General features: G+C 40.4%; 1 protein-coding gene across 5 annotated transcripts in view; it reads right to left on the bottom strand.

The window, feature by feature from the left end:
• Positions 1 to 523: 523 nt before the first annotated feature.
• gria4a (glutamate receptor, ionotropic, AMPA 4a) overlaps positions 524 to 23,364 on the bottom strand; it is a 114,817-nt gene continuing 91,976 nt past the window's right edge. Inside the window, exons 14-18 of one of the 5 annotated variants that reach the window (XM_085795498.1) lie at positions 17,852 to 18,050; positions 12,691 to 12,938; positions 8,807 to 8,921; positions 4,555 to 4,802; positions 524 to 997 (exon numbers count right to left, since the gene is read on the bottom strand). In XM_085795498.1, coding sequence (XP_085651624.1) covers positions 4,557 to 4,802; positions 8,807 to 8,921; positions 12,691 to 12,938; positions 17,852 to 18,050 — 808 coding nt within the window. In that variant the 3' untranslated portion in view covers positions 524 to 997; positions 4,555 to 4,556. Of the gene's footprint in view, positions 998 to 4,554; positions 4,803 to 6,412; positions 6,528 to 8,492; positions 8,922 to 12,690; positions 12,939 to 17,851; positions 18,051 to 23,364 lie in introns of those variants that run through there. The other 4 variants (XM_085795495.1, XM_085795500.1, XM_085795497.1 and 1 more) reach the window with 4 other exon arrangements.

The raw sequence follows: 23,364 nt of genomic DNA, 5'->3' as shown, positions 1-23,364 counted from the left end.
TTTGAGGCGAGGAACCATTCTATATGCGTAGTAAGAAAGCATTTTCATTCAGTTTGAACAGTCCATGGCAAAGTAGTGGGTTTGCACAGTCCAAACGTTCAAGCTTACAGTTTTCTGGTCTTCTAAGGGTGATAACACCTGGCACTCAGTCTTTGCAGGCAAGATAAGATGTTGATGACCATGATGATGATGATGATGAAAACAATGTAGACTTAGTAAGGCGTTGTCAAAGGGTGTGGCTTGTTGGCCAACATTGTCCAATGAAGACAGAGCGGGAACAGAGTTGTTTGGTTGTCTTTTCGTTGTTGTTGTTTTGTTTGTACCAGCAGCTGCGATCATCATCTTTATCACTATCATCATCATGATCAGTTTTGTGGTCATGTTCACAGCTCATATTTCATTTCATTTAAGTCTGTGCTGGCTTTCCTGTTGGATTGTAGATATCAGGACGGTATCTTCCCAAAAAAAAAAAAAAAAATTAAAAAAAGAATGCTGCAGGCAAGTGTGATAGTCATAGTTGTCCTTTGTTTTTGTTTTTTCTCCGCCGTTCACTCCTCAGTTGTATTTCACTTGTCTCTTGTAAAATAAGTCAATGGCAACAAGAAAGTGAGATGATGATGCGCTGTGTGTGTTCAAGTGTGTAAAAGGTGTGTTCTGTATCTCTATGTCTGAGTATTTGTATTTGAGTTTCTGTAACTTTATGCATGTGTGTGTGCATGTTATGTATGTATGCATATGTGGATATGTATGTGTTGGTGTATGTATGTGTGTGTGTCCTTCCCGAAGTCTGTATGTTTGTGTGTCGTTAAGGCACGGCAGGTGTTTTTGGTTTTCAGGGCAGTCCAGAGGAGACCACTGCAAGGCCGGAGTGTCGGAGGGAGGCGTGGCCAGCATGCACGGCTTTGGGGCAGTCTGGCGTCAAGACGCGGCCATTCTCCCCCACACTTCCTGTGATGGACAGACGGGCCTTGTTCCGCATGGCTTCAGAAAACGACAGCTACATGAGGAAAGATGGAGAGGAGGACAGAGATGGCAGAGCAGAGAGCTTGTTTGGAAAAAAATCATCTTATAGTCATAGAAAAAAGCAACTATCTGTGTAAAGACATTTCTATACAAACACATGCACTAAAAACGTTTATACATGCATGTGCCTGTACACACACAGTACCCACGTTACGATAACAGGTAGAAAAGTCTGAGGGTGCAATCACACTTACAGTGTAGTTACAAACAATTCCATAAAATTTCTATGTTTGTACCATGTTCATCATCACAATTTTAAGCACCGCATTAAAAATTAACTGATTAATTACTCATCATGATCACTGGCTGCAGCCCAAAAGCATAAAAGTTAGAAGTAAATTGCATATAGGAAACCTGCCAAATTGTGATTTCTTGTTTTTCATCTATCTATTTTGTGTTCCTAACAAATGAGTGCATATCCTTCCTCATATCTATTTTTTAAAGCTAATTTTTCATTGTAGCTTGTTTGCTGCCATGTTTAATTACTAGAAGTCTTCTTCCCTGGCTTTGTCAGTGCATTACCATGTTTGTTAGAACGTTACTGCCACCAACAGTTGATGAGGAACACCATGAAACTACAGCAGCATGTGAGTTACGCTCTCAGCATGCCTCTGTGTGTGTGTGTGTGTGTGTGTGTGTGTGTGGTGTGAATGCACCCCAAACATGTACACATTCAAATCTCACTAAGGCGATAACACTGTCCAAATACGAGCACAGTTCTAATGAAGGCAAAAGTAAATTTAAAAAGCAGGCAACAACCAACAAACACGTACAAGGTGGACAAGAGGATTTAGGTTGTAGACATCTGCATTTCATAGGTGACCATGCATTTCTGGGTTTTGGGTTTCAGTAATCTGACAGATCCAGGTGAGGATTTGAAAGGATAGGATTTGGAAGGTGAGGACTTTGGTAAAAGACAAAAGGAAAACATAAAGGAGTGATTTTTTCTTTCAAGGTTTCAGATTTATAGAGAGGGAGTGACTGACTATACTGCTCAGAGTCGGGTGACACTTCACACAGATGGGCTACTCTGTGTTTCTTATTTTTCAGTACAGTCTGTGTTTCTATGTGTCAGAATAACCTCAGTAAATGATGCTAGGAAATAAAATATCATATCTGATTTCTGAAACTTAGCAATTCGATTTTTTTGTGCATAAACAAATAGCCCTTATAAGCATCTACAAACAGCCAACTGAGTTTGGTAAGACAAGCTTCCTTCCCTCTGTTTCAGTGAATGCTATCATTTTGATGTACAGCTAAATTAAAAACTAAAGACAATAATTGGCTTTATGCACAGCTCCACTACTTCCAGACACACCTGGATTAATCAGTTTGTCCAATAATGTAAGACAGGAAATAAAGGAGCTGGCTATAGTTCAGGAAGTAGTGGAGCTGTGCATAATGCTGATTGACCGCTCTAAATGATCATTTAAGACAATTTTCAAGAAACCAATATGTTTTTTTTAAAGATTGTTTTGTATTATATCATTGCAACAAAAATATATGGCAAAAGTCCAGAGAGTTTCACAGCACATTGCAGTGAGGGAGGGAACGCTATTAAGATCAATGTTATTGCTTCTGAGTATAGGCCAAATGCTCCATTCTCAAATTGGTTTATCTCGACTTTGTGTTTCATCTCAAGTTGGTACCATTATCTTTGAACAGATAATAGCCAATATTTAGTGTACCACATTTAGCAATCTTTATTTTTGCATCCTCCGTATTGATCCTGCTAATTATCTTAGGGTGGTCATTAAATATAAACTTACAGGGCTTCTGAATGGTTGGCTCAACCTACCAAAATGAGGTCCAGTGTTTCCTTTCCCTTCAGTTAATTGCTTCAGTTAATTTCATTATCAATAAACATGAGTCATGTTTTTACAACAATATCACTAAGTAGCCGTTCTATATGAAGTGTTGGATTCAACTGTCATTTCTCTGTATTCACACTAAATAGATGGGCTGTTTTGAAGTGGTTGGGGCTGGAATAAGTCAAAATGCCTGTTTGGAGCATCAATAGCAGGGGTGCACAACTCCGCTTCATGGATGACACATTTATACATATACATACATAATGGCAATGGTTCTGAGTTTCAGCCACCATAGCTGTGAAATGTCATTTCAGTAAAAATAAATCCTGGCTAAGATGCTTTAGGTTCTTTTACTGGTATAGTTGGTAAATTAAATGTACATGTGTATAGTAAATACTTGATACCCTCTTATGACCACTGACAATAAGTAAACTCAGCTATTTCTCTACTCAACTTTTTCTCAACCACTGAATCAACAGTTTGACTACAGTAATTCAAGAGGAGGACACTAATTGTGAAGAAAATCTCCAACTGGGAAAGAAAGCCGCAGAACACAGAAACTTAACTTAAGCTGTCAAAACTCAATGTCTCACCCTAAATTGGTTTGAACTGGCTTAACAAGCAATAAAACACTGACTATTTTCTGCTTTCATATCAACCTCACAAATGACTTCACCCTTACTTTTTTATGATGCTGCGAGAAGTAACTGAGAAATCTAGTTATGGAAATTGTGGTGAAAGACAGATCACCCAGGCATAAAACTGTCTCACTGTGTATTTCTGGCAGATATATCTACGTATCACATTAAGGATGAAAACAATTTGGTCAGATGCAAATCAGTAATGACTAATTTTAGCCAATTAATTTGTAGCTAGGAGCAGTTACAGATTTTAATGAGAAACACTACACATAACAACTTTTTAGCAGAATAAATGTACTATCCCTACAAACTTTTAATAGCTTAGCCAGGAAAATACTGAAACATTACAAGTTAGCATCAAAAACCTGGACATTTTATAATGTATGCTAGAATATGAGAGTGTTTATTTTGCGATCAAAAACGGTTTGAGTTTTTGTATGTTTTGTTCGGACAAAACAAATGAAGTGAAATCACAGAATGATGAAACTATAAATGCTAAAACAATCAGAAGAGTAATTGATGATGCAATTATCTATAACTTGAAGGATTATACAAATGGTAGACCCTGAGGCTGGAGTTGCACATCCCTGCTTCATCAATTCTTTTCCCACTATTATCTAAGATTACAATGCAGGTGCCTAGTCAAGCCATTGACTAAGAGCATCACCATCACTGTCTTCATAATCATCATCATCACCACCATCATCATCATCATCATCTGCAGCCAAAGACGATGGAACCAAATATTTAGTTACTTAGCTAACCCCAATCTAGTGAGGTACTAAATGATAAAAAAACATTGTTATAACAAAACTCAAAGCAAATTTCAACCCCAAAAAATGGAAGAAAAATATTGGTCTAAAATCTAAATAAATAAAAAAAAAACAGGCAAAAAAAGAATGTAAAATGTTACATTGGTTCCACAATGCTTGACCACATCCTCATCACCACATGAAGAACAACACGGTTGCGAGGGGCTGCTGCGACAGCCGCTACATTGACAATACAATAATCTACAGCACCATCACCATGATCAACACCACCATTACCCCACCTATATGGGAGCCTCTAAATCCTACCCCTATATCTTGACCCCCTCGGAGCCGTACACGTTGTACCCCTCCCTATAAGTGGCTAGATTCTGGGTGCTGGGGGAGGGGCTGGGGCAGTGGGGGGGGCTAAGGTCCACCTTCATGCGCTTGGCTTCGGCCCGTGACTTGTAGCAGAACTCGACCAGGGCCACCAGCATGGCCAGGCCCAAGCCGCCCACAAGGATGTAGAAGACCCCAGCCACGTTGGACAGGCTGAGAGCCTGAGACGACTTGTCCTGGAGAGAGGGAGCCAGAGTGGGGGAGGAGGGGAGGGGAGGGGGGGTGTTGGCAGAGTTAAAGGACGGTTGTTGAGGGGAGGTGAGGTAAGGTGGTTGGTTAGTTCAGGTGGGTGCATAGAAAAGATGATTACAGAAGGGGAGGGAGGTGGAGTGAAAAAGAACAATATTGAGAGAAGAATGAGAGAGGGGGGGAGTGAACGATAGAGGACATGAAGAAAGCATGAAGAGAAAGCAGGAGGATGTTAGAATATGGAGGAGGGGTAAGAGCACAGATAAAGAGGTGGGAAAAAGCAGACAGAGAAAATAAGGTAGAAAAGATTAGACACAAAGAAGTGGAGACCATCAGAGAAAAACAGACAAATTACTCATACTACATTGTTACTGCACTTCTACGTCTATGTATTACAAATGATCACATTACTTCTACAGCTACAATTACTACTGTTACCACAACAATTTCTACATACTGTACATATACCCTACTTATCAGTACAACTATAGCACACTACATTTCTACTGCAAGACATTCATGAAAAACAGCTTGATTCAACATCTAATTTAAGTCAAAAAAGGGTCTAAATCACTTTAAATAAATGACAGAGCTGGCTTTAATCTGAGCGGTGATGGCATTTCACAATACTTTTGCTGACATTTAAAGGCTCCAGTCTGTGTTAAACATCTATAGCAACTCCCATATCCTACATTTTAATTATACTAATTAAATACTTTACTACAATTTCTTTTCTACTCCTATTACTAAAATAATTGTAATTATTAAGTGCCAAGATATGCACAATAAATTAGCTGTAATAGCAATGCTAATATTAAACATGGTGGTGCTTTATTTCACAGGTCTGTCATTTCCAAATAATTTCATAGGAAACTTTCTGAATGAGAACAATGCAATTTGGTTCCAGAGGAAATAGTTATTTAGTTAAAGAGATGACCTGATGTGCACTGTGAACATTCATAAAGCTTAAATATGAATTTGCAATATTCTATTTAACCTATAATTAGTACCAAATAATATAGTTCTCCCAGAAAGCTATCTAGGATATTATTTAAAACAACATGCACCTGTAAAATAAAGCATTAACAAGCATTCAATTAAGAGAGATATATATGTAGCCTATTCCTCATTAAATTTCAAAGATTAAGTCAAAAGCCAATATTTGCAAACAAGTTACTGTTACTGAACGTAAAGAGACAGATATATTTTCATCTGGTGGATGTGTAACAGGTTACCATACATGGGCTGTGTATGAGATCAAAACAAAAACATGAGAGTGGAAATTGGCTGATGATCATCACAATTTACATTGGAGTTCTAATGCTGACTGTAATGAAGATGGGACTGCCACAGATTGCTACAGAAACTGAACAAGAATCTGAGTTTACTCTGATGCAGATTTAGATAAATGTGGTCCACCATCAAAATAGACATAGGAAAGAGAGTCTACTTTGGAGCACATTCAAGAAATTTTTCAGGCTAATTGAGAAGGTGTTTTAAAATCTATTTCTAAGACAGTAGTTGCAGTAATCTGGAGCGTATTCAGGATGAGAATTTCAGGCTAGCGTTCTGTGGGCCGCAGCAGCGTGAGACTGACCTTACTTCCAGAGTCCTTGGGTCCACACTCTCCCTTGTCATACCACCATTTGTTTTTCAGTTTGTCTAAGACGCCTGCTTCGCTCAGTTTCAAAACTGCAAGGTTTACCGGGGTTCTTCGCGTGTAAAAATAACATAAATAACATCATAGGTCATGTTATTTTATGTTATTAAGGTATTTCACATTTGCATAGCACAGCTCAGTCACATAGAAACGTTTTGTTTAGATTAAGTGACCTAGCATGGATCCCACTGAGTACATGTGTGTATGCTCGTTGAGGAGGGGCTGGGGGGAGCAAGGAGCTAAGGCGAGCTACAGACATATGAGTGGGACCCACCTTTGTCACTTCAGGTAACACACCCATACTGCCCCAGCTAATCCTGAATTGAACCAGAGACATGTACTGTTAAGCCAGGACTATTGACATCTGGCTAGCACTGTGCTACAGCCGGGAGAGTGAGCTGCACTGAGACAGGTCTGAATCTTTGTGGATTTCATAAACTCTTTAAGGGTCAGAGGAAGCTCCTAACCTTTTACAAGAATGATCTTTTCTTGTTGCACTCAGGTCCCATGTCCCCTCCTTTACAAATCTATTCACTGTACTGTAACCTAATAAATTCTTAAACTACTCTCAGATCATTTAAGCTATACTAGCAGTGTAGATGAATGCTAATGTTAGTTTAATGGTCGGCCCGACACTCAAGGCCCCTTCCGAATGAATTGTAATAACTTAAGCTGTGCCCTGACTGTCCCTCTAGTGCCTAAACTGGACACAGTATCAATCTGTCCAATACGTAAAATGTCCAGTGTAAAATTATTGCCATCATGCAGACTTGACTTTTAATGTAGCACACGTTAGCACTTTAAATGAGGGGTGGGGAATGGTAAACATAAGCCTACTTCCAGAACATCAACGTGTTAGCATTATCAGTGTGACAAACGCCTTTTATCTCACTGTTAAACGATTTGAAGCTGGGTGGGCTGACCAATGGTTTCACATCTCAGTCGAGGGATTTACTTTAGCCTATTTCAAATGAGATGGGTTATAGCTACACTGGATGAAACCTTTGGTATTATTGGATAAAATAAGTAGAGGACAGGATTTAAAGCCAGGTCGTGCTATTGACAACCTGGCTCTATACCAAACTCAAGAGCCATTTATTTACGGCTTTCAACATCCAGTGATGCTGTTACACATTCCTGTTTGATATGTTTTTAATGTTTTAATGGTTGTTCCATTCTTGCTGTCAATTTAATTTGTATCTTTTTGTCCACGTAAAGCACTTTAATGACCTTTCCAGATGTTGTAAAATTATATAATAAACTTTGAATTGAACTGAATTGAATTACAGCTTTACTTAAACATACAGGAGATGACGAGTATTTTTCAGGACCTAAGAGTAACAAAAACTGTATAAATATTTGATTCTTCAACACAAAGCAGAAAACTGCACTGAGAGAAACTACGCCGAATAGAACAGTTGAAACTCTACAAACGATCAGGAGAACTAGGAAACTTTATCCTGTAATTGCATTCAGCTTCTATCAATTATTCATCCTCCCCTCTGCCTCGAGTCAACATGAGACTAAGAGAATCTGAGAGGCAGGTATAGTTTCACTTGGGTCTCATTTTCCCATTAAACACTTTAAGACCTGTTTTGTCTGCTGTGCACTTGTGCAACAGTGGAGTGATGAGGTTCGGTTTCACGTCTCTCATTCCTTTCGCTCCTCTCCCCAGAGCTGCCACTAGGGGGCGAATATTCCTGTCTCAGCAGTAACTGCTCTGCTTTCTTTTTCCACATATTCATCACTGAGCTATCCGCCCATTATTTCACACTCTGTCCTTTCAGAGGGGCATAACCAGATCAAATTTGGGAATATTTATAATGATGGGTGCTTTATTTATCTTGGCAGGCACTCACCTGCAAACTAGACACATTTCTCTGCATGATTGTATATTTTTTTCTTTTTCTGATGATTCAACATAAATTTATATAATATATTGATCTTTTAAAAAGCACTTTGAGTCTCTACAAGACAAATGACTGATTTCTCTCCAAAATCTCATTATTTTTGCTGTTCTTCCAGGATATTATCTTCACTTTCTCCGAACCTCAACAAGCAAAGTGTTGTACCTTTGTCACTGAGTCTGAACCTTTTACATAAAAAGGCACACACCACTGACAACAGATGCAACATTGAGCCTATTTTTGAAGCCGCAGGGCATCTCAGGGGATTTTAGGGTGTCACTTTTGCCCTCCCTGTTTGCTGTTTGACTCTTTCCCAGGGCAGATGCATGCGTTACTCTCCCAGGACGGGGACTGTCGCAGGCTGCCCAGCCGGTGAGCAGCCCCCGTCCTCTAGTGGTGGGGTGGGCAGACAGAGAGGGCTAACCTTGGAATCCCCTCCCCCGCTGCCACATTCTCCTTTGTCATACCACCACTTGTTTTTCAATTTGTCCAACAGGCCCTGCTCGTTGAGCTTTAGCACGGCCAGGTTGACCGCGTTTCTTTAAGTAAAAAAGGAGGGACAGATAAAATAGTTTGGTCAGAGCAGAGGATGGAGGGACAGACAGACAAGATGGGCGAGGGGACCACAGCCAGGAGGAAGAAGAGGGGGAGGGAAATGAGGAGGACAGGGAGCAAGGGGAGGACAAATCAGATGGGGTGAAGGGACAAAGTTAGGTTAGTGTGTGGGGGGGGGGGTGCACCCCAGACAACGCTCTCTCTTACTCTTTCTCTTTGACTTTCTTTCTACTTTTTTTTAAACCCATATTTAATTCTGTCCATGTCACACATTCTAACATTCGTTTTGTTATTTTGTGGTATTTGTTCTACACATCTTTCCTTTACCACTTTCTTTACTGCAACAGAGGATGCTCCACAGTGAGTGTCAGATTGCTAGTATAAATTGTGTTAACCAGGTCTCTGTAGCCTGCTGATGGTGTTCATGCACCACCCTGCTGTCTGTATGCCTGTGTGTATGTGTGTGTGTGTGTGTTTGTGTGTGTGTGCCGTGGCATGCCTCCTGTTTCCTACAGCCCTCCTGCTCACACCCCTGAAGGGATTGACCTCAAAACAAATTTCAGGGACACAGGGCTAAATACTGGGCGTTCATGCTGCTTGTGCACATGTATTCATCTAAGCTCTTTACTCACGGCACGTTCATAAAGAGAGGAGCTGCAACTCATGTTAGAATACTATCCAAACATACTTTCTGATACTTTGCAACCAATTACAAAAGGTAAAATCATTTTGTGTTTTTTTTTCTAAAGCAGTTTTGATGGTTGCCTTGTAACACAGCTCAAAACGTGAATATTTTTCAGGAGCTTGAAAGGGTTGTCTATTTGAGACTCAGCTTCTAAAGATAACTCGACCATCTTTAGTCAGTTGTGTCAGTTCAGTTAGATTTGTCAGAACCTTGTGAATGCTGTGCCATTAAAAACAAACTCTGCTGTCAGATGTTTGTGGCACTTCACTACATCAGTCACACTTCAAAGGATCCATGCTTCCAACTCTGTCACCATGCAACAATAACTTCAACAGAGAAGTGGAGATGACAGAATTATCTGATATTATTTATCTTGAGAAATTTTCTCCCCAAGTTGCTTTCTGTGTGGTACTGACGTGACGTGTTTTTCTGGAAGTTAACACTGAATCTAAACTGCTGCGTAAGGTTCAGAATATGGATGGCAGCAGTATCACACCCTTTATGTACAGTATAGTCATGCAATATTTGGATAACAATGCCAATTTTGAGACATACAATCTCAGAACTATAGTAAAACAGATAGAGACTCAAAACTTGAACTGCAATCAGCTGGACTGATGATTACACTTCAGTATTCCTCCAAGGGCCTCTCGATTGCCTGATGTGTTTCCTCACTGCAATGTCAACAAGAGCATCTATAAAACATGGCCATGGCAGCTGATGGATTTTTTCAATTTATTCAGAGCGTGTCCTTCATAAATTCATTCTGTCCTGTCTCTCTTTTTTAAGTACATCTCTGCTTTTTACAGCAACCCTATGAAAGACCCCCTTTTTTCTCCTGCTAGTTGCCTGTCCACTGTTTTGTTTGCAAGAGATGCTGTAATCAGCTGGGCTAATCTCTACAAAAAGGTCACTGCAGCTACTGCCTGCTTGTTTGTTAGTCTACCCCTTTGTCTGTACACCTGCTTATCTGGAAGTCCGATCTCATCTCAAAAAAATGCTAAGTAAGTAAAACACTCTCCCTGCTCCAAAAATACCATACTTTTCAATTTACTATTTACATATGTATTCACATTTTGCCAATGCTTAATTGAAAGGCGTGGAAGCCTCTGTGGGTTTAAAGATAATCAAGAGATACAGAGAGAGACAGTGTTCTCTGGGGGGGATCTGAGCTACAGGCCGTGACTAATCTCATCAACAGAAAAGGTATGGATGAAAAACAGTTCACATATCTGTGAGTCATAATAATAACAGTCACACATCAACGATCATATCAAAAGGTGTCTAGACTTCAGAAAGAATACATTCCTAACGTTTGTTCCAATCATCAGTGTATTCACTCTCCTTATCATCATCATTAAGTCAAATTAACGTTGTCATTAGTGCAACCGAGAGGAGAGGCAGGCGCACCCGACATGCACACTCCCAGCCACACGCGTGCACCAGGTAGATCGGGTTTCCACTGATTGAGAGAAGCCAGAGACAACCGTGGATAGTCCCGGGAATGTGTTTTGAGGGGGGCTTAAAAAGGGACCTATCCACCCGCTGTCTGTCACTTTTCCCCCATAAATGGAAAAACCTTTTTTATTTATTCATCTCTTTTTGGAAATAACATGGGGATAAACTACAGTGACTTGGGTTTTTGTGAGACTTGTTTGCACCACACACAGGGGAAAGTTACAGAGACAGGATGTGAGGCTGATGCGCTGTTTGAGTTTTGCCTTTTATCAGGCAAATCTAAAATGCTGACAGAGAGAGATGGAGGGAGAGAAGAGAGAGCAAGTGGTCGGCTTTACTGAATTTAGTCAATTATTTTCCCTCGGCAGGCACTTGTCACTTTGTGAAGACAAAGTCTCTATACTGATGTCACAGTCACCTGAGAAATGAATTTGCATTGCTGGCATACCTCAATGAAGCCTATTTGGGACTGTTGCTTTAGGCTCATGTTAACAAGCCTGATAAACAATTGTCTGCTGGGGGAAAATCAAAACAAAAGGACCAACGTTCATATACGTATTTTCACTCACTTTCTCATTTGATCCCTCCATTTTATATTGTCCTTATTAAGAAACACAACATACACCTCTGATGACTCTGGGATTTGGCTTTTGATTTGGCACTGTTCAATTACCAACCAATTTAACTATTTTAAGAATTCAAATAACATTTCACTTTTTTTTTATTTGTGATCCAGGATTTTTAGAATGGGATCTTTGTGGTTACTTTCTAGTCCCCCCATTGTCCGGGCCCCTCTGCTTCCCATCTCTCACTTTTAGTTTCCTGCTCGTCTATAAATTCCCCTTTGTGGCCCTAGATGTAGTGGCAGCAGTCTGAGGCTCTGCCCCTCCTTGCGGTTATATTCAGTTAATAAATCTATCCTATAGTCATCATCATCATCATCATCATCATCATCATCATCATCATTAATCATCATCATCATCATCAACACCATCATGACTACCATTTCTAAGGATGAAAGGAACAAAGGGACGAGACAAGGGACAAATGGGCAGAGTTACCTGTAAGGTGGCCCTGTGGAGAAAGAGAGCAATTGAAGGAGCAACAGGGAGGAGAGGATGGATATGAGCATAAAGGGATGGACACGTGACAGTGACACGGGACTCAAGAAATGGAGCTAACAGGCTCTAAATTAGCAGAGAGATGGCAGTATAGAGTCAGGAAAAGAAAACAAGAAACAATAAGACAGCCAGAAGGAGAAAGAATTTTTAAAAATCAAAAAGAGAAGAAAGTATGATGAAATACATGATCTAACAAACTCAACACACTATGTATATCGCTGCTGCCAGGTGAAAACCAATCAATTATAAATGAATAGGTTGCACAGGTTCTATATTCTGTTTGATTTATCCTCATGACTAATAGCAAGAGAAAAAAATAGATCAAATTTGACTCAATCCATTTTTAGTGGGTGAGATGTTTTCAGCTGACAGCAGTGACAGGCTAATCTAGGTGTAGCATAAAAGGCACAGCAGGGTAGGTGGAATATCGCAGCAATAGTACAGTATCAGCTTTGTTACTGTTTCCTATTGTTACACTATTCCACCCACCTTAACTGTGAGCCTTTCGGTGTAGCAATGCCATATCCTTTGGAGTCCAGGTTCCCCCCGACTTTCATGGTGTCACATGGCTTGCGCTGCTCCGTGTACTCGTTCATGGTGGACTCCAGGAGGAAGGCGTACTTCCCCTTGGATTTACGGACCCTCGCCACACCCTCCGCTGTGGTTTTGGTGAAGACGGTCGGCTCGGCAGATTTCATGTACGACCACATCTTCTCGTACACGGCTATTTTGGACCTCTGGGGTGGCAAAGGGTGAAGAGGACAGAGCAGAGGTTAATTAGGAGCGAGTAGGCATCATTTTGCTGACGTACACGGATTGATTCTCTCCTGGATGATGGTTTTTGTATGTCAAGTGAGGGGAAGAGAAATTATTTCAATTGAAGGAAAAAAGATGACAGATTGAGAGAGAGATAGTCCCTCCTAAATAGACTGAGGTCTCACAAAGCAAAGAACACAGTGTGAGTTTTACAGTAAGTAACAATTCAAGTAATTGGACAAAAACTGACACTTAAGTAGCTCTCAGCTTGTTCCTATATGAGAATATGATTGGTGATAGTCGATATTCTTCATACTATTGGAAAATATATTGGAAAAAAGCAAAACGAGAATTGATTAATCATCAAAATGTTTCTATATTGTAGAGCACAGACTCACAAAAACTGTCTTGCTGCTGTGAATACTGAGCAGCCAAACATGGATTAATCCACTGCGGAAAATAGTGCCTAGTAAATGAAGCAGTTACTCCTGACTGAATAAAGTTTGCCAAAAACTACAGCGTCCAGCTTTTATGATAGAGGACTTAGCCCTTAATAAAACTAGAGCCACAGATATATGGAGGACCACTGGGAACACATCAATTAAAAAGAGGAATTTCAAAAAGGATTTGAAAAAGCAACTTTAAAACAGTCATTCAAAACAACCATTTAGAAAATACATTATTAAATTCCCAAATTAATAACCAAATGTCAAAATCAATTTCAAAATGCATTGTGAAAAACAGAAATAAATACAAATGAAATTGTAAACTGAATTAGAAAATACAACTTTTAATCTGTCTTTTAAAAGGGCAATTCCATTTCCTAATTGTACTTTCAAATCCGATTTGAAAATGGATTTTCTAAATCAACCTTTGAAAGGCCCAGATAGGGTTTTGGAAAATTGAAATTGAATTGAATGAAGTCTTGAGAAACCAACTAACACATTCTTGGCTTTCTGGGGAATTTGCTGACCCTTACAAATACGCTCAACAATAGCAGTGTTATCATTTAAGATTGGTGCATTATTGTTTAAGCACCCATGCCGTGTGTTTAGCTCTGGATGGCCATTTACACCTCGCTGTGGTGCCCAAAGCAGCGTCTCTAACCACATATTTGATTATTCAAATCAACATGTCATCTTTACTGAGATGAATAAGAAAAATCTGAGATGTAAATATGAGGGCTGAGGAGATAACAACAACACACACTGTGCAGTACACTGACACAGTGGCACCAAATAATGTTTATTGATGAGACACAAGTGTTTTTTCCATGCTTCTTCCCTAGAAACAACAGTATGGTAGTGAGTTTTTACTGCATTTCATTTATTGCTCTAGTTTCTTATGATGTAGCGCAAACTGCTGAGGCTTTTGACTCTTAAAGTCCTTGAATAAAATTACGATGCTGATGGAGAGCTGTGTCTTCCATCTTCCATTTTGATCCTCCGGCATGTAATGACATTTATAACCACATTTAAAATGTAACACTTCAGCTCCCTTGACAAACGGGGCATCAATCTTTCGTCAAATGAGCTTATGACTGAAATGGTGACACACTGATCTGATTGTGCAGTTATGAATTTGGTCACCTGCTCTAACTGAAGAGCTTTTCTGTGGATATCTGTCTGCTATGATGCATTAGATTGTATTATATTGTGTATATAGCATGCAGATGTGCATGTATGTGAGCGTCAGTGTGTGTATCTGCTTCTCCATCTTCAAGTTTACATGTTAGAGTGTGAATTGTAGTGAGTGTGTGCGTGTGTGTGTGGACCGTGTGTACTCAAGAGTGAAAATAACAAGTGGAGGAGTCAAACTGTCATCCTCCACAAGCGTCAAGTTTCTTTCTTCCCCTTCTCTCCTGGTGATAAAGTGTTATTCTGTTGCACTGCAAGCGACAAGCCATGGCCTCAGCCACCGAAACCACTGCCTGGGGATGGTGTATACGTGTGTGTGCACATGTGAGTGTGTTGTTAGTGCGTGACGGACACCTATCCCATAAAAATGTCATTCACATCCATGAGGACCAGCAAGTCCCCCATCTCTCATCCTATGCTTTCCCCCTCTTTTTCTCCTTTTAGTCCCGCAGAGAAAAAAAAAACCTTCTCATTATCCCAATTCTTTCCACCTCTGGCACTAACATCATTTTCATTCCTCAAGTTCCATCCATCCATTCATCCATCCATCATTTTTAACATTTTGCTCCCTATCGCTTCTCTGTCTTGCCCCAGCAAAACGTGTGCAGTGTGTGTGCATTGCTTTTGTATGTGCCTGTGTATGTGTGTGTAGTGGACAGAGAAAGAGAGACGGCGATGTTGATGATGATGGCCGTGCACATGTGAAGCGACGTCTGGCCTTGGAGGGATGGATGTGTGACAATACGGTGCGACTCTTTCCAGATTCTTTAACAATGAGTGAGGCTGTGAAGGAGGAAAATAGACGCTGCAAGTCACCTTCAGGCATCTGCACCATGGGAAACACTTTTAAATATACATCACCACGCAAAATTTCTCATGTGAGCTCAACACACTCACGCTGCACATATGTAAACACTCAGGCTGTGCATACATGGCTGAATATGCATACATGCCTGTTTGAAAACACGCTCGCATGCACGCACACACTCACACACATACACACAGATAATTAATGGTGGTGGCGAATCCCCCTCAGCTGTGGGAGAGTAAATTGCTTTTTCACCCTCCACAGATTTCAGCCCGCTCGTTATGTTGATGATGCCAGAGCCGCTCACAGAAGCACAAACTGTCTGCTACAACCTCCCTCCTCCTCTCTCCCGCCTCCCCCGCATCCCCAGATACACACCGCACATCTTTACAAAGCTGTAAATTGTAGACAGTATGTACGTATATATATGTGGTGGAACCAGATATCTTTTGTATTGCAGTTGCCACCCCCTAGTGGTTGTTCTGTGTAGCTCTTCCGTTGACCCCAGCAATAAAACGTGTCCCCACTTTGGTAGAGACAGTCACATTTGAAGCTGGCTTAAATTTAATGCCATCCTGTTCTTCATGGTTATACATGATATCACCTGTAAGTGACGTCTATCTATAATTATTTCATGCTTAGATACAGTATTGTGTTACAGTAATGTATAAGAAAATGGTTGCTTAATTACAAGTCTTGTTTTTGTACAGTGTTTCTCAAAATCCCATTTACAGTAAATTACCAAGCCAGTGCTGATGAGCTTGTTTTACATGTTGCATCGTACATAACATGTATTGGTTGTGGTTTGAAATAAACAAATGAACGGAGGTGTCCGTATAGAGTATACGTCCATGGGGACAACCCTTAGTGAGGACACAACACACAATGCCTGAGAACATGATCAATTCTGTATATATCACAGACAATATGATGGAGCAGATATGTTTGTGAACATGCAATGATGACGCAGGTGTTTTGCACATCTCAGCAGAAAATTGCCTTCATCAGCAGTGTGTGTGTGTGTGTGTTTGTTTATGGGGAACTTATGTAATTGCAATCCACATGGGTGAATAGGTCACTGGGGGGAGGCCACTCCAGGTCCGCTTAGGGTCAATTCACTACACTCAGTCATTTTCTGCTCGCTATTTAATTGTTTACATCTCCCTGTGGTATATTTTCTCTGTTCCTGTTAAACCCACCTCTTCTGTCTATTGAGCCCACCCCCGCGCTATATTACTTTTTATTATGATGATTAGTAGTTTATTTGCAATGCTAGGAGAGTGATTAAATGTAACATCGGTATGGTTAGTAATCACTATTCCACTCTAATCACGATTGTTTGAGAGTTTCAATCAAATTTCCACCTGGCCCCTCCTCCTATCCAGTATACTCCTCTAAAACTTTAGTGTAAACTTGGATCAAGTCAACTTTTATAAACAAATTCACTGCAAAGTGAAAAGCAGACATTTCATCATAACGTCATTCCCAAAGTTAAAGTCTCTCTCAGTTCAAGATGAGGAGAGAGTCAACCATTCATTCTTCTCCTCCCACCTGGACTATTGTAAATCGCTTTACACTGTTATTAGTCACTCGTCCTTGTTCCGCCCACAGTCAGGGCAGAAATCTTCTGCTGAGCTTTTGTCTGGCTTCAGAAAAGGAGACAACACCTCCCTCATACATTATTTGCTTCCGCTCTCTGACTGCTTATTTACTCCAGAAGTAACTTAAAGTGTTTCTTCCTGATTTACCAACACTGTTTATGCTGCCACAAGATCTTTTATATTCCCTTTCATATCTCCATGTTACCCTTTTGCTGTAATGCTTGCTGAAATGAAGAAGGTAAAAGATATAACCAAGCAAAGCACAGAGAAATTCTCCAGTGAATGTACTGGATATATTATCCTACACACCATCATGCCATTGAAAGAACCAGTGATATACGTAACGTAACAGTGGAGTTTTCTAATTTTTCACCAAAAATTCATTTTGAGTATCACTGATGCCTAATGGAGGCATTAATGTCTTTTCCATGCCCTTATAACATTTTCTTTTTACCCAACTTTTGCGATGGCAATGCTACATTTTGTAATATGTTACAGTTCTATCACTGTCACGTCACTTATAAATACATCTTCTGGCATTCATCATTAACAATCTGGATGATTGTTTGATCTATATGTTTGTACATTTCTTTGTAAATTACATGGTATGTTTAAAACCTTGAGACTTTGACCAGGATCTCAAATGTGGTGTGAACATTGGTGGCGGTGTATGAAAGGTTAGGTTTTACAGTAATATGAACAGAGGGCCCAGCCGGATGAATATTGTCCTCCTGGTCCTCTGAGACCTTCTGCTTGAGCTCAGTAGCAAATTACCTTGATTTAACACTGTAAAAGCCTGAAACCTCTGAAGAAATCAAGTTAATGAGCAGAATGTGTTGAGTCCATACCCTGAAGAACTCCTTTGTAGAGCCTGAGTCCAATGTCCCGTAGGCGATCTCTGTCTGTTTGGCCAAGTCCTCTGCACTCTCTATAGGAGAGACCATCCTCTCCACAGTGAGGAAGGCAGCCAGGTTGGCTGTGTAAGAGGAGATGATGATGAGGGTGAAGAACCACCACACACCTCCAACAATACGTCCAGACAGAGACCTGTAGAGAAGACAGATGGAGTGGAGGTGAGGGGAGGAAATAAAGATGATGGGAGTAAGAGGTGGAAAGATACAGAATGTTAACAAGGAAGTAATGAGGAATGAGAAGATTCGGGAGATGAGGGGAAGGAATTGCAGATGAGAAATTAGAAGAATGTTGAGAAAAAGACAAAGGAAAAGAAGAGAGTAAAGGATAAAGGGATACAAAGAACATGAAAGAAAGAAGGAAAAAAAGAGAGGGGAGGAAACACAATTAAGGTTAACTCCTGAATCAGAGATAAGCAACGCAACACACTGCAGGGTAACAAAGCATTTTCAGCACCAAAGTGTGCCTGACTCTGAATATGACAGTGCTGCCAAGGTAATTGTCTTTCAACCCTCGAACTAATTCAGCACCAACAATAACAAAGGTTACATGAAACAGATTGTAATCAGGGTGCGTCTCCATCTCTCCAATCCTCATCTCGCCTTCCCTTTCCTCCATGTTTACTTCCTTTATCTAGCAATTGTGAACAGAAGCACCAAAGTAAGTGGCAATTCACTTTGTTTACATGTACTTGTTTTTACAGAGCAAAGAAAGACGGAGCGCAAGCAAGAGTGACCATAGAAAAGAAGGACACTAAGATGTGAGAAGGTGGAGCAATGTTAAGGTTTTTTTTTATCGCTGTGGTCAATAAAAGACATAACACATAACATTTTGATCATCTCCATGATCTCTACAGCATGTATCCCCCAAACATCTTTACACATAGGCCTACTGTATACACATATACACATATACACATACAGAGTTAACATGATTAAATAAGGCCAAGATAGACAGAGGCTGTAGTCCTCGCTGCAGAGGCCCCGGTTCAATTCCCCCAGCTGCCCTTTGCTGCATATCATTCCCCCTCTCTTGTCTCCCCATTTCTTGTCTCTCTCCGACTATTCTGTCAATGAAAGGCGTAACCCCCCCCCCAAATAAATAAATAAATAAAATAAAATAAAATAAAAATAAGATGAATGGAAGATAAAAAACAAAAAACAAAAGCTGTTGACATATGTAAGAAATAAAACAGCTTTACAGTAGCTATTCTTATTCTGCCCTTACCCATATTATCTCCCCTTTTCTCTCTTAGTTTTTTTGGGCGGTATTAATATTATTTTTGGAAAAAATATTTGTTTCAATACAGTATATCAGAATATTGATACAATAAACCAGAAAACTTGAGTTTTATTGAGACAAACACTTTGTCCCCCAATGCCAGTTGCAAGCCAAATACAGGATGCTAACTCACTAATTGTTTTGATGTGTTTGTTAGTCACAGACTTTGGTGCATACCACGCTCCTCATCTGAGTCTGGGCCTGACGGAGGCTCAAACACATAACTGAGTCTCTCTGATGTTTTCCCCTGCCAACTACCTGGAAACACATCGTCCGTGTCAGTACAAAGAGTTAGAGTTTTCATTAGCAAAAGCCACTAACAGCTGTGTCAGCCACTGCAAGTCATAAGCTAACAAACAAACAATAACTCTTCTAGTTAGCAATTTTGGTGCACAATAAACTGCCCCAAAACTCCTGAGTCTTGTCTGACTGAAGCTCAAACGTGGCTGAGTCTCTGCAACATTTTCTCCACTAATCATGTTGACAGCACTATGTCACCTACAGTAACACACGCAGATGTGGCGGGCGGGGCATAAGGCCTGATCCAGATTTCCTAATGAAGAAGTTGTTGTAGATGTCTGGAGAGGACCAGACTGAATCAAGACTGAATCTCTGGCTGTAAACACTGTTAACACCATGAAAACACTGTCGTATTATCATCTTTCAAGTTGATTTGTCATGCCTCCAGATCATCTACAGAGTCAAATACATTAGTATTAATTTGGATTCAAGTTTCTGGCTCCTTGGCAAATGAGAGTCTATTGTTCCCTCCCTTGTAGCTCTGTTTTTTTTGTGTGTTTTTTATGTGGTAAGTCTCCGCTGTGTTCACCTGTGAGCTGCCAACTTTGTCTATGGTCTGGTGCTGGGCAGACAGTGCACACTGGGTCTTAGCAGGGCTGAAATAAACTGCAGAACCATGTAAGGTTCATCCCTACATTTGTGTTCATATCCTCTTACATGCATCCAAAAAATATGGCCAAACCTTCCTTGGACAGGTAGCTGCTTGGTGATGACCTCCACTCTGATGTGAAAGCAGCAGTATGTGAGTTATTTTTAGGCTGAGTTGGGTTTTAAGGAGTGCGTGCTGGAGAGAGAAAAGAGCAGTGAGGTAGCTGAGAGGTGCAGTGACGCCTGACTCGGCATAAATTGTCACCTTTCGGAGCAACTCTGCATTCTGCTGCTCTTCAAAAGCCAGCGCACCTCTGAATCCTCCCACACACACATACACACACACTCACCTATGAATTGATAGTGTTTGTCCTTGAGGCATTGATCTGTTTACCTGAATTAATGAAACTGGCGTATACTGTAATGAATTCCCCGAGAAGAAGTTGTTAGGTTGTGTTTTTATTTATTAGGAGACCAAAGAAACTTTTTTTTAAAGCAATGGTCAGGAGACTAAAGACTAAAAACATTTAAAGGACTAGCTCTGATTAAAAGCTGGTTGGGGTTATCAATGGAAAGACTGGTTATAATGACAAAAGATTAAAATAATATGTTTGTCTTGCATTTCCAAATAACAAGATGATCACCATGACAGTGTTTAAGGAGGAGGAGGACGTGCAAGAAGGTGAAGAAGAATAAAAAGGCAAGGAAGGAATGAGGCTGCCATATTAGACACTCATTTTCATAGCTTTCTTAGGGTCTCCTACAGAGGACAGCAGGGGCATGTGATCTGACTGGTTGGATGCTAAATGAGCTGTGACAGCGTTTTTAATCTGACCTGATGGAGTGAGCAGACATCCAGAAGAGAAGGGGGGATAAATGCATAGCAAAGCAAAAGAGACTGATGGCCAGAGTGCAGACGAGAGAGAAAGACAAAAATGGAGAGGTGGAGAGAAAATTCAAAAGCCCCCTGTGTGCACCCTAATGCTTTGTATGTTCATGTTATTGCCCCATGAACTGCTGAGGCAGAGGGCAGTTGCATTGATTTGTGTACATTGCATTTTGGGAGAAACCTGTAACATGTAAGGAATCTGCCTTATTGATCATTTAAGTGAGATGTGTCCTCTGTTTCTGACCCATCGCTCACACTGGGCAGCTACAGTGTTTCCTGTGGTCAGGGTTCAGGGAGTATTCTGGAAACACTTTACTGCAACCCGCTAACTCTAAGCTTTTGGACTGAAAAGCAGACAGACTTCAATAGAAAAGCAGAGACATTTTTTTTTAAAAACAACTGCTGTGTAAATGAACTTCTCATTTTGACTTGGCTGAATAAAGTAAGATTTTTTAAATTTGGCTACAGCAGTGACACAAAGCTTCAAGAATTATTTTTTTGTATGTGTGCAAAAGCCAACTGAACAAACTTCGAACACAAACCTTGTTAAGTATGAGAAATCAGTGTACTTGAAATGCTACACCCACAGACTCATGAGCACAGAGGGAATTCTGCTGAAAGAATTTAACCTTTTTATTATAGCATAACTCCCAAAATAAAAAGCTTGCTGCAAAACAACACTTTATTGAAATGTACAAAGATATGTCTATATTGGGGAATTGTAAGTGCACTTGTTAAAAATATTCTGGGATGCGCCAGCCCAAATACTTGGTTTATCTTGGGAACAGTGAAGGTGCTGTGATGAGAGAACATCACAGCACCTCTACCCGACCAAAGTTGTACAAAGTAAGAAAGCTGTTCCCAGAAATTGGCCAAAATATTTATTATTTGTTATTTTATTCCGTATTTTGTTGTGTACATGTGTCTTTTTTTTGTATTGGTGTTGCCACGCTGTTCTCTGCTAGTTGAAAACTCAAATTATGTGAGAAAAATGTGTTCATCAGCTGATTGGAGCGGCCACCCAAAAACAAACATGCTGTGTTCTTGCAACTGCATTTCTAGCTGTGTTTTATTGGAGGATATTTGCTTGATGGATGAATTTCTTAGGTCCATAATATTCCTGCAGCAGCAACTGAATGCCTATAGTGCATTTTCACAACAATTTGTTTTGGATAGAGACAACATTACTTTAGACTCAGTTAACCAGAGATGAAACATCCACAACTTGCTTGCAAAAAATAGGGGCTACAAAAAAATCCACATCTTTTTATTCTTTTTAAGGTGTTCTGCATGTTCCTGAAAGTTCAGGTAAGGATTTCAGAGCAAAAACAGATGCTGATGAAAAAAAAAGAAAATTGTACATAAAACCAGATCTCACTCATATTGTATATAACTGACTGGGATGTTTAATCCAAGGCAGAGCATCTAAAACGGCTACATATCTCTGGGGTCATGACAACTACACTGCAGAGAATAGAGAGATGGATTGGTTGAGGACAACATGATGAACAGCATGTCTCCTTCTAAATGTGTGTCCTTGATTTGTTTTTGAGTGTGTGTGTCTCTGTGTGTGTGAATAAAAAGGAAAGGAGGGGAGGCATTAACCAGTGTTTGGCCTTGGAGTGAAGTTGGAGAACACGTTTACCCACTAAAGGCCAATGGAGCGTGTTTGATTCGGATGAGATATGTAAGATGGTGAGGGCATGTGTGTGTTTGTGCGTGCTCATTTGTGCACATACTCTACCCTTTGCTGCTGTTCAGCACACAGCCTATGCATTGTGGTGTAGATCAGTGGTGCCGTCAGGATTCAATTTCATAGTACACACAGTCATGGGTGGGCTTCAGAACGAAGTGACGTCCTTGATTTTGAATTCTTTTTTATGCCTGTGTGAGTGAGCATTTGAGCCAGTGTAAGGTACTGTGTGTGGTGCTTGTGTGTGTAGTTGTGTGGCGCGTGTTGGTATGCAACAGGCGAGTCGTTCTATAGCGGGTCATGTATCATCTATGATAGCCAACAGATTGCCTCTGCAATCCTCTGTGTGAAAGATTAATGGCATGCTGTTCCTCTTTCTCTCTCACACACACTCACACACAAACACACACAGACACACACACACACACACACACACACATACTGAGCTATGCAATTTCTTGTCATACAATGGACCTAACACAAGTGTGTGCATGCGTCTTGCAAATGCTTTTCTTTTTTATCTTTATTAGACCTTATGGAAGACAGAGATGTTCCCTGTAGTACAGCTCTCAACTTAATTCTTCAGATCATGCGTTTTGTCAGATCATCACAATCTTCTAGGAATACCTGCTGACACCACTACCACAGCAAAGCCACACACACACGCACACACGCACACACACACACACACACACACA

Source organism: Trachurus japonicus, chromosome 13 (assembly GCF_045865225.1).
Source record: "Trachurus japonicus isolate A0001 chromosome 13, Traja_1.0".
In the NCBI taxonomy this organism is placed as follows: Eukaryota; Metazoa; Chordata; class Actinopteri; order Carangiformes; family Carangidae; genus Trachurus; species Trachurus japonicus.
This window is presented reverse-complemented; position numbering and strand designations above follow the sequence as displayed.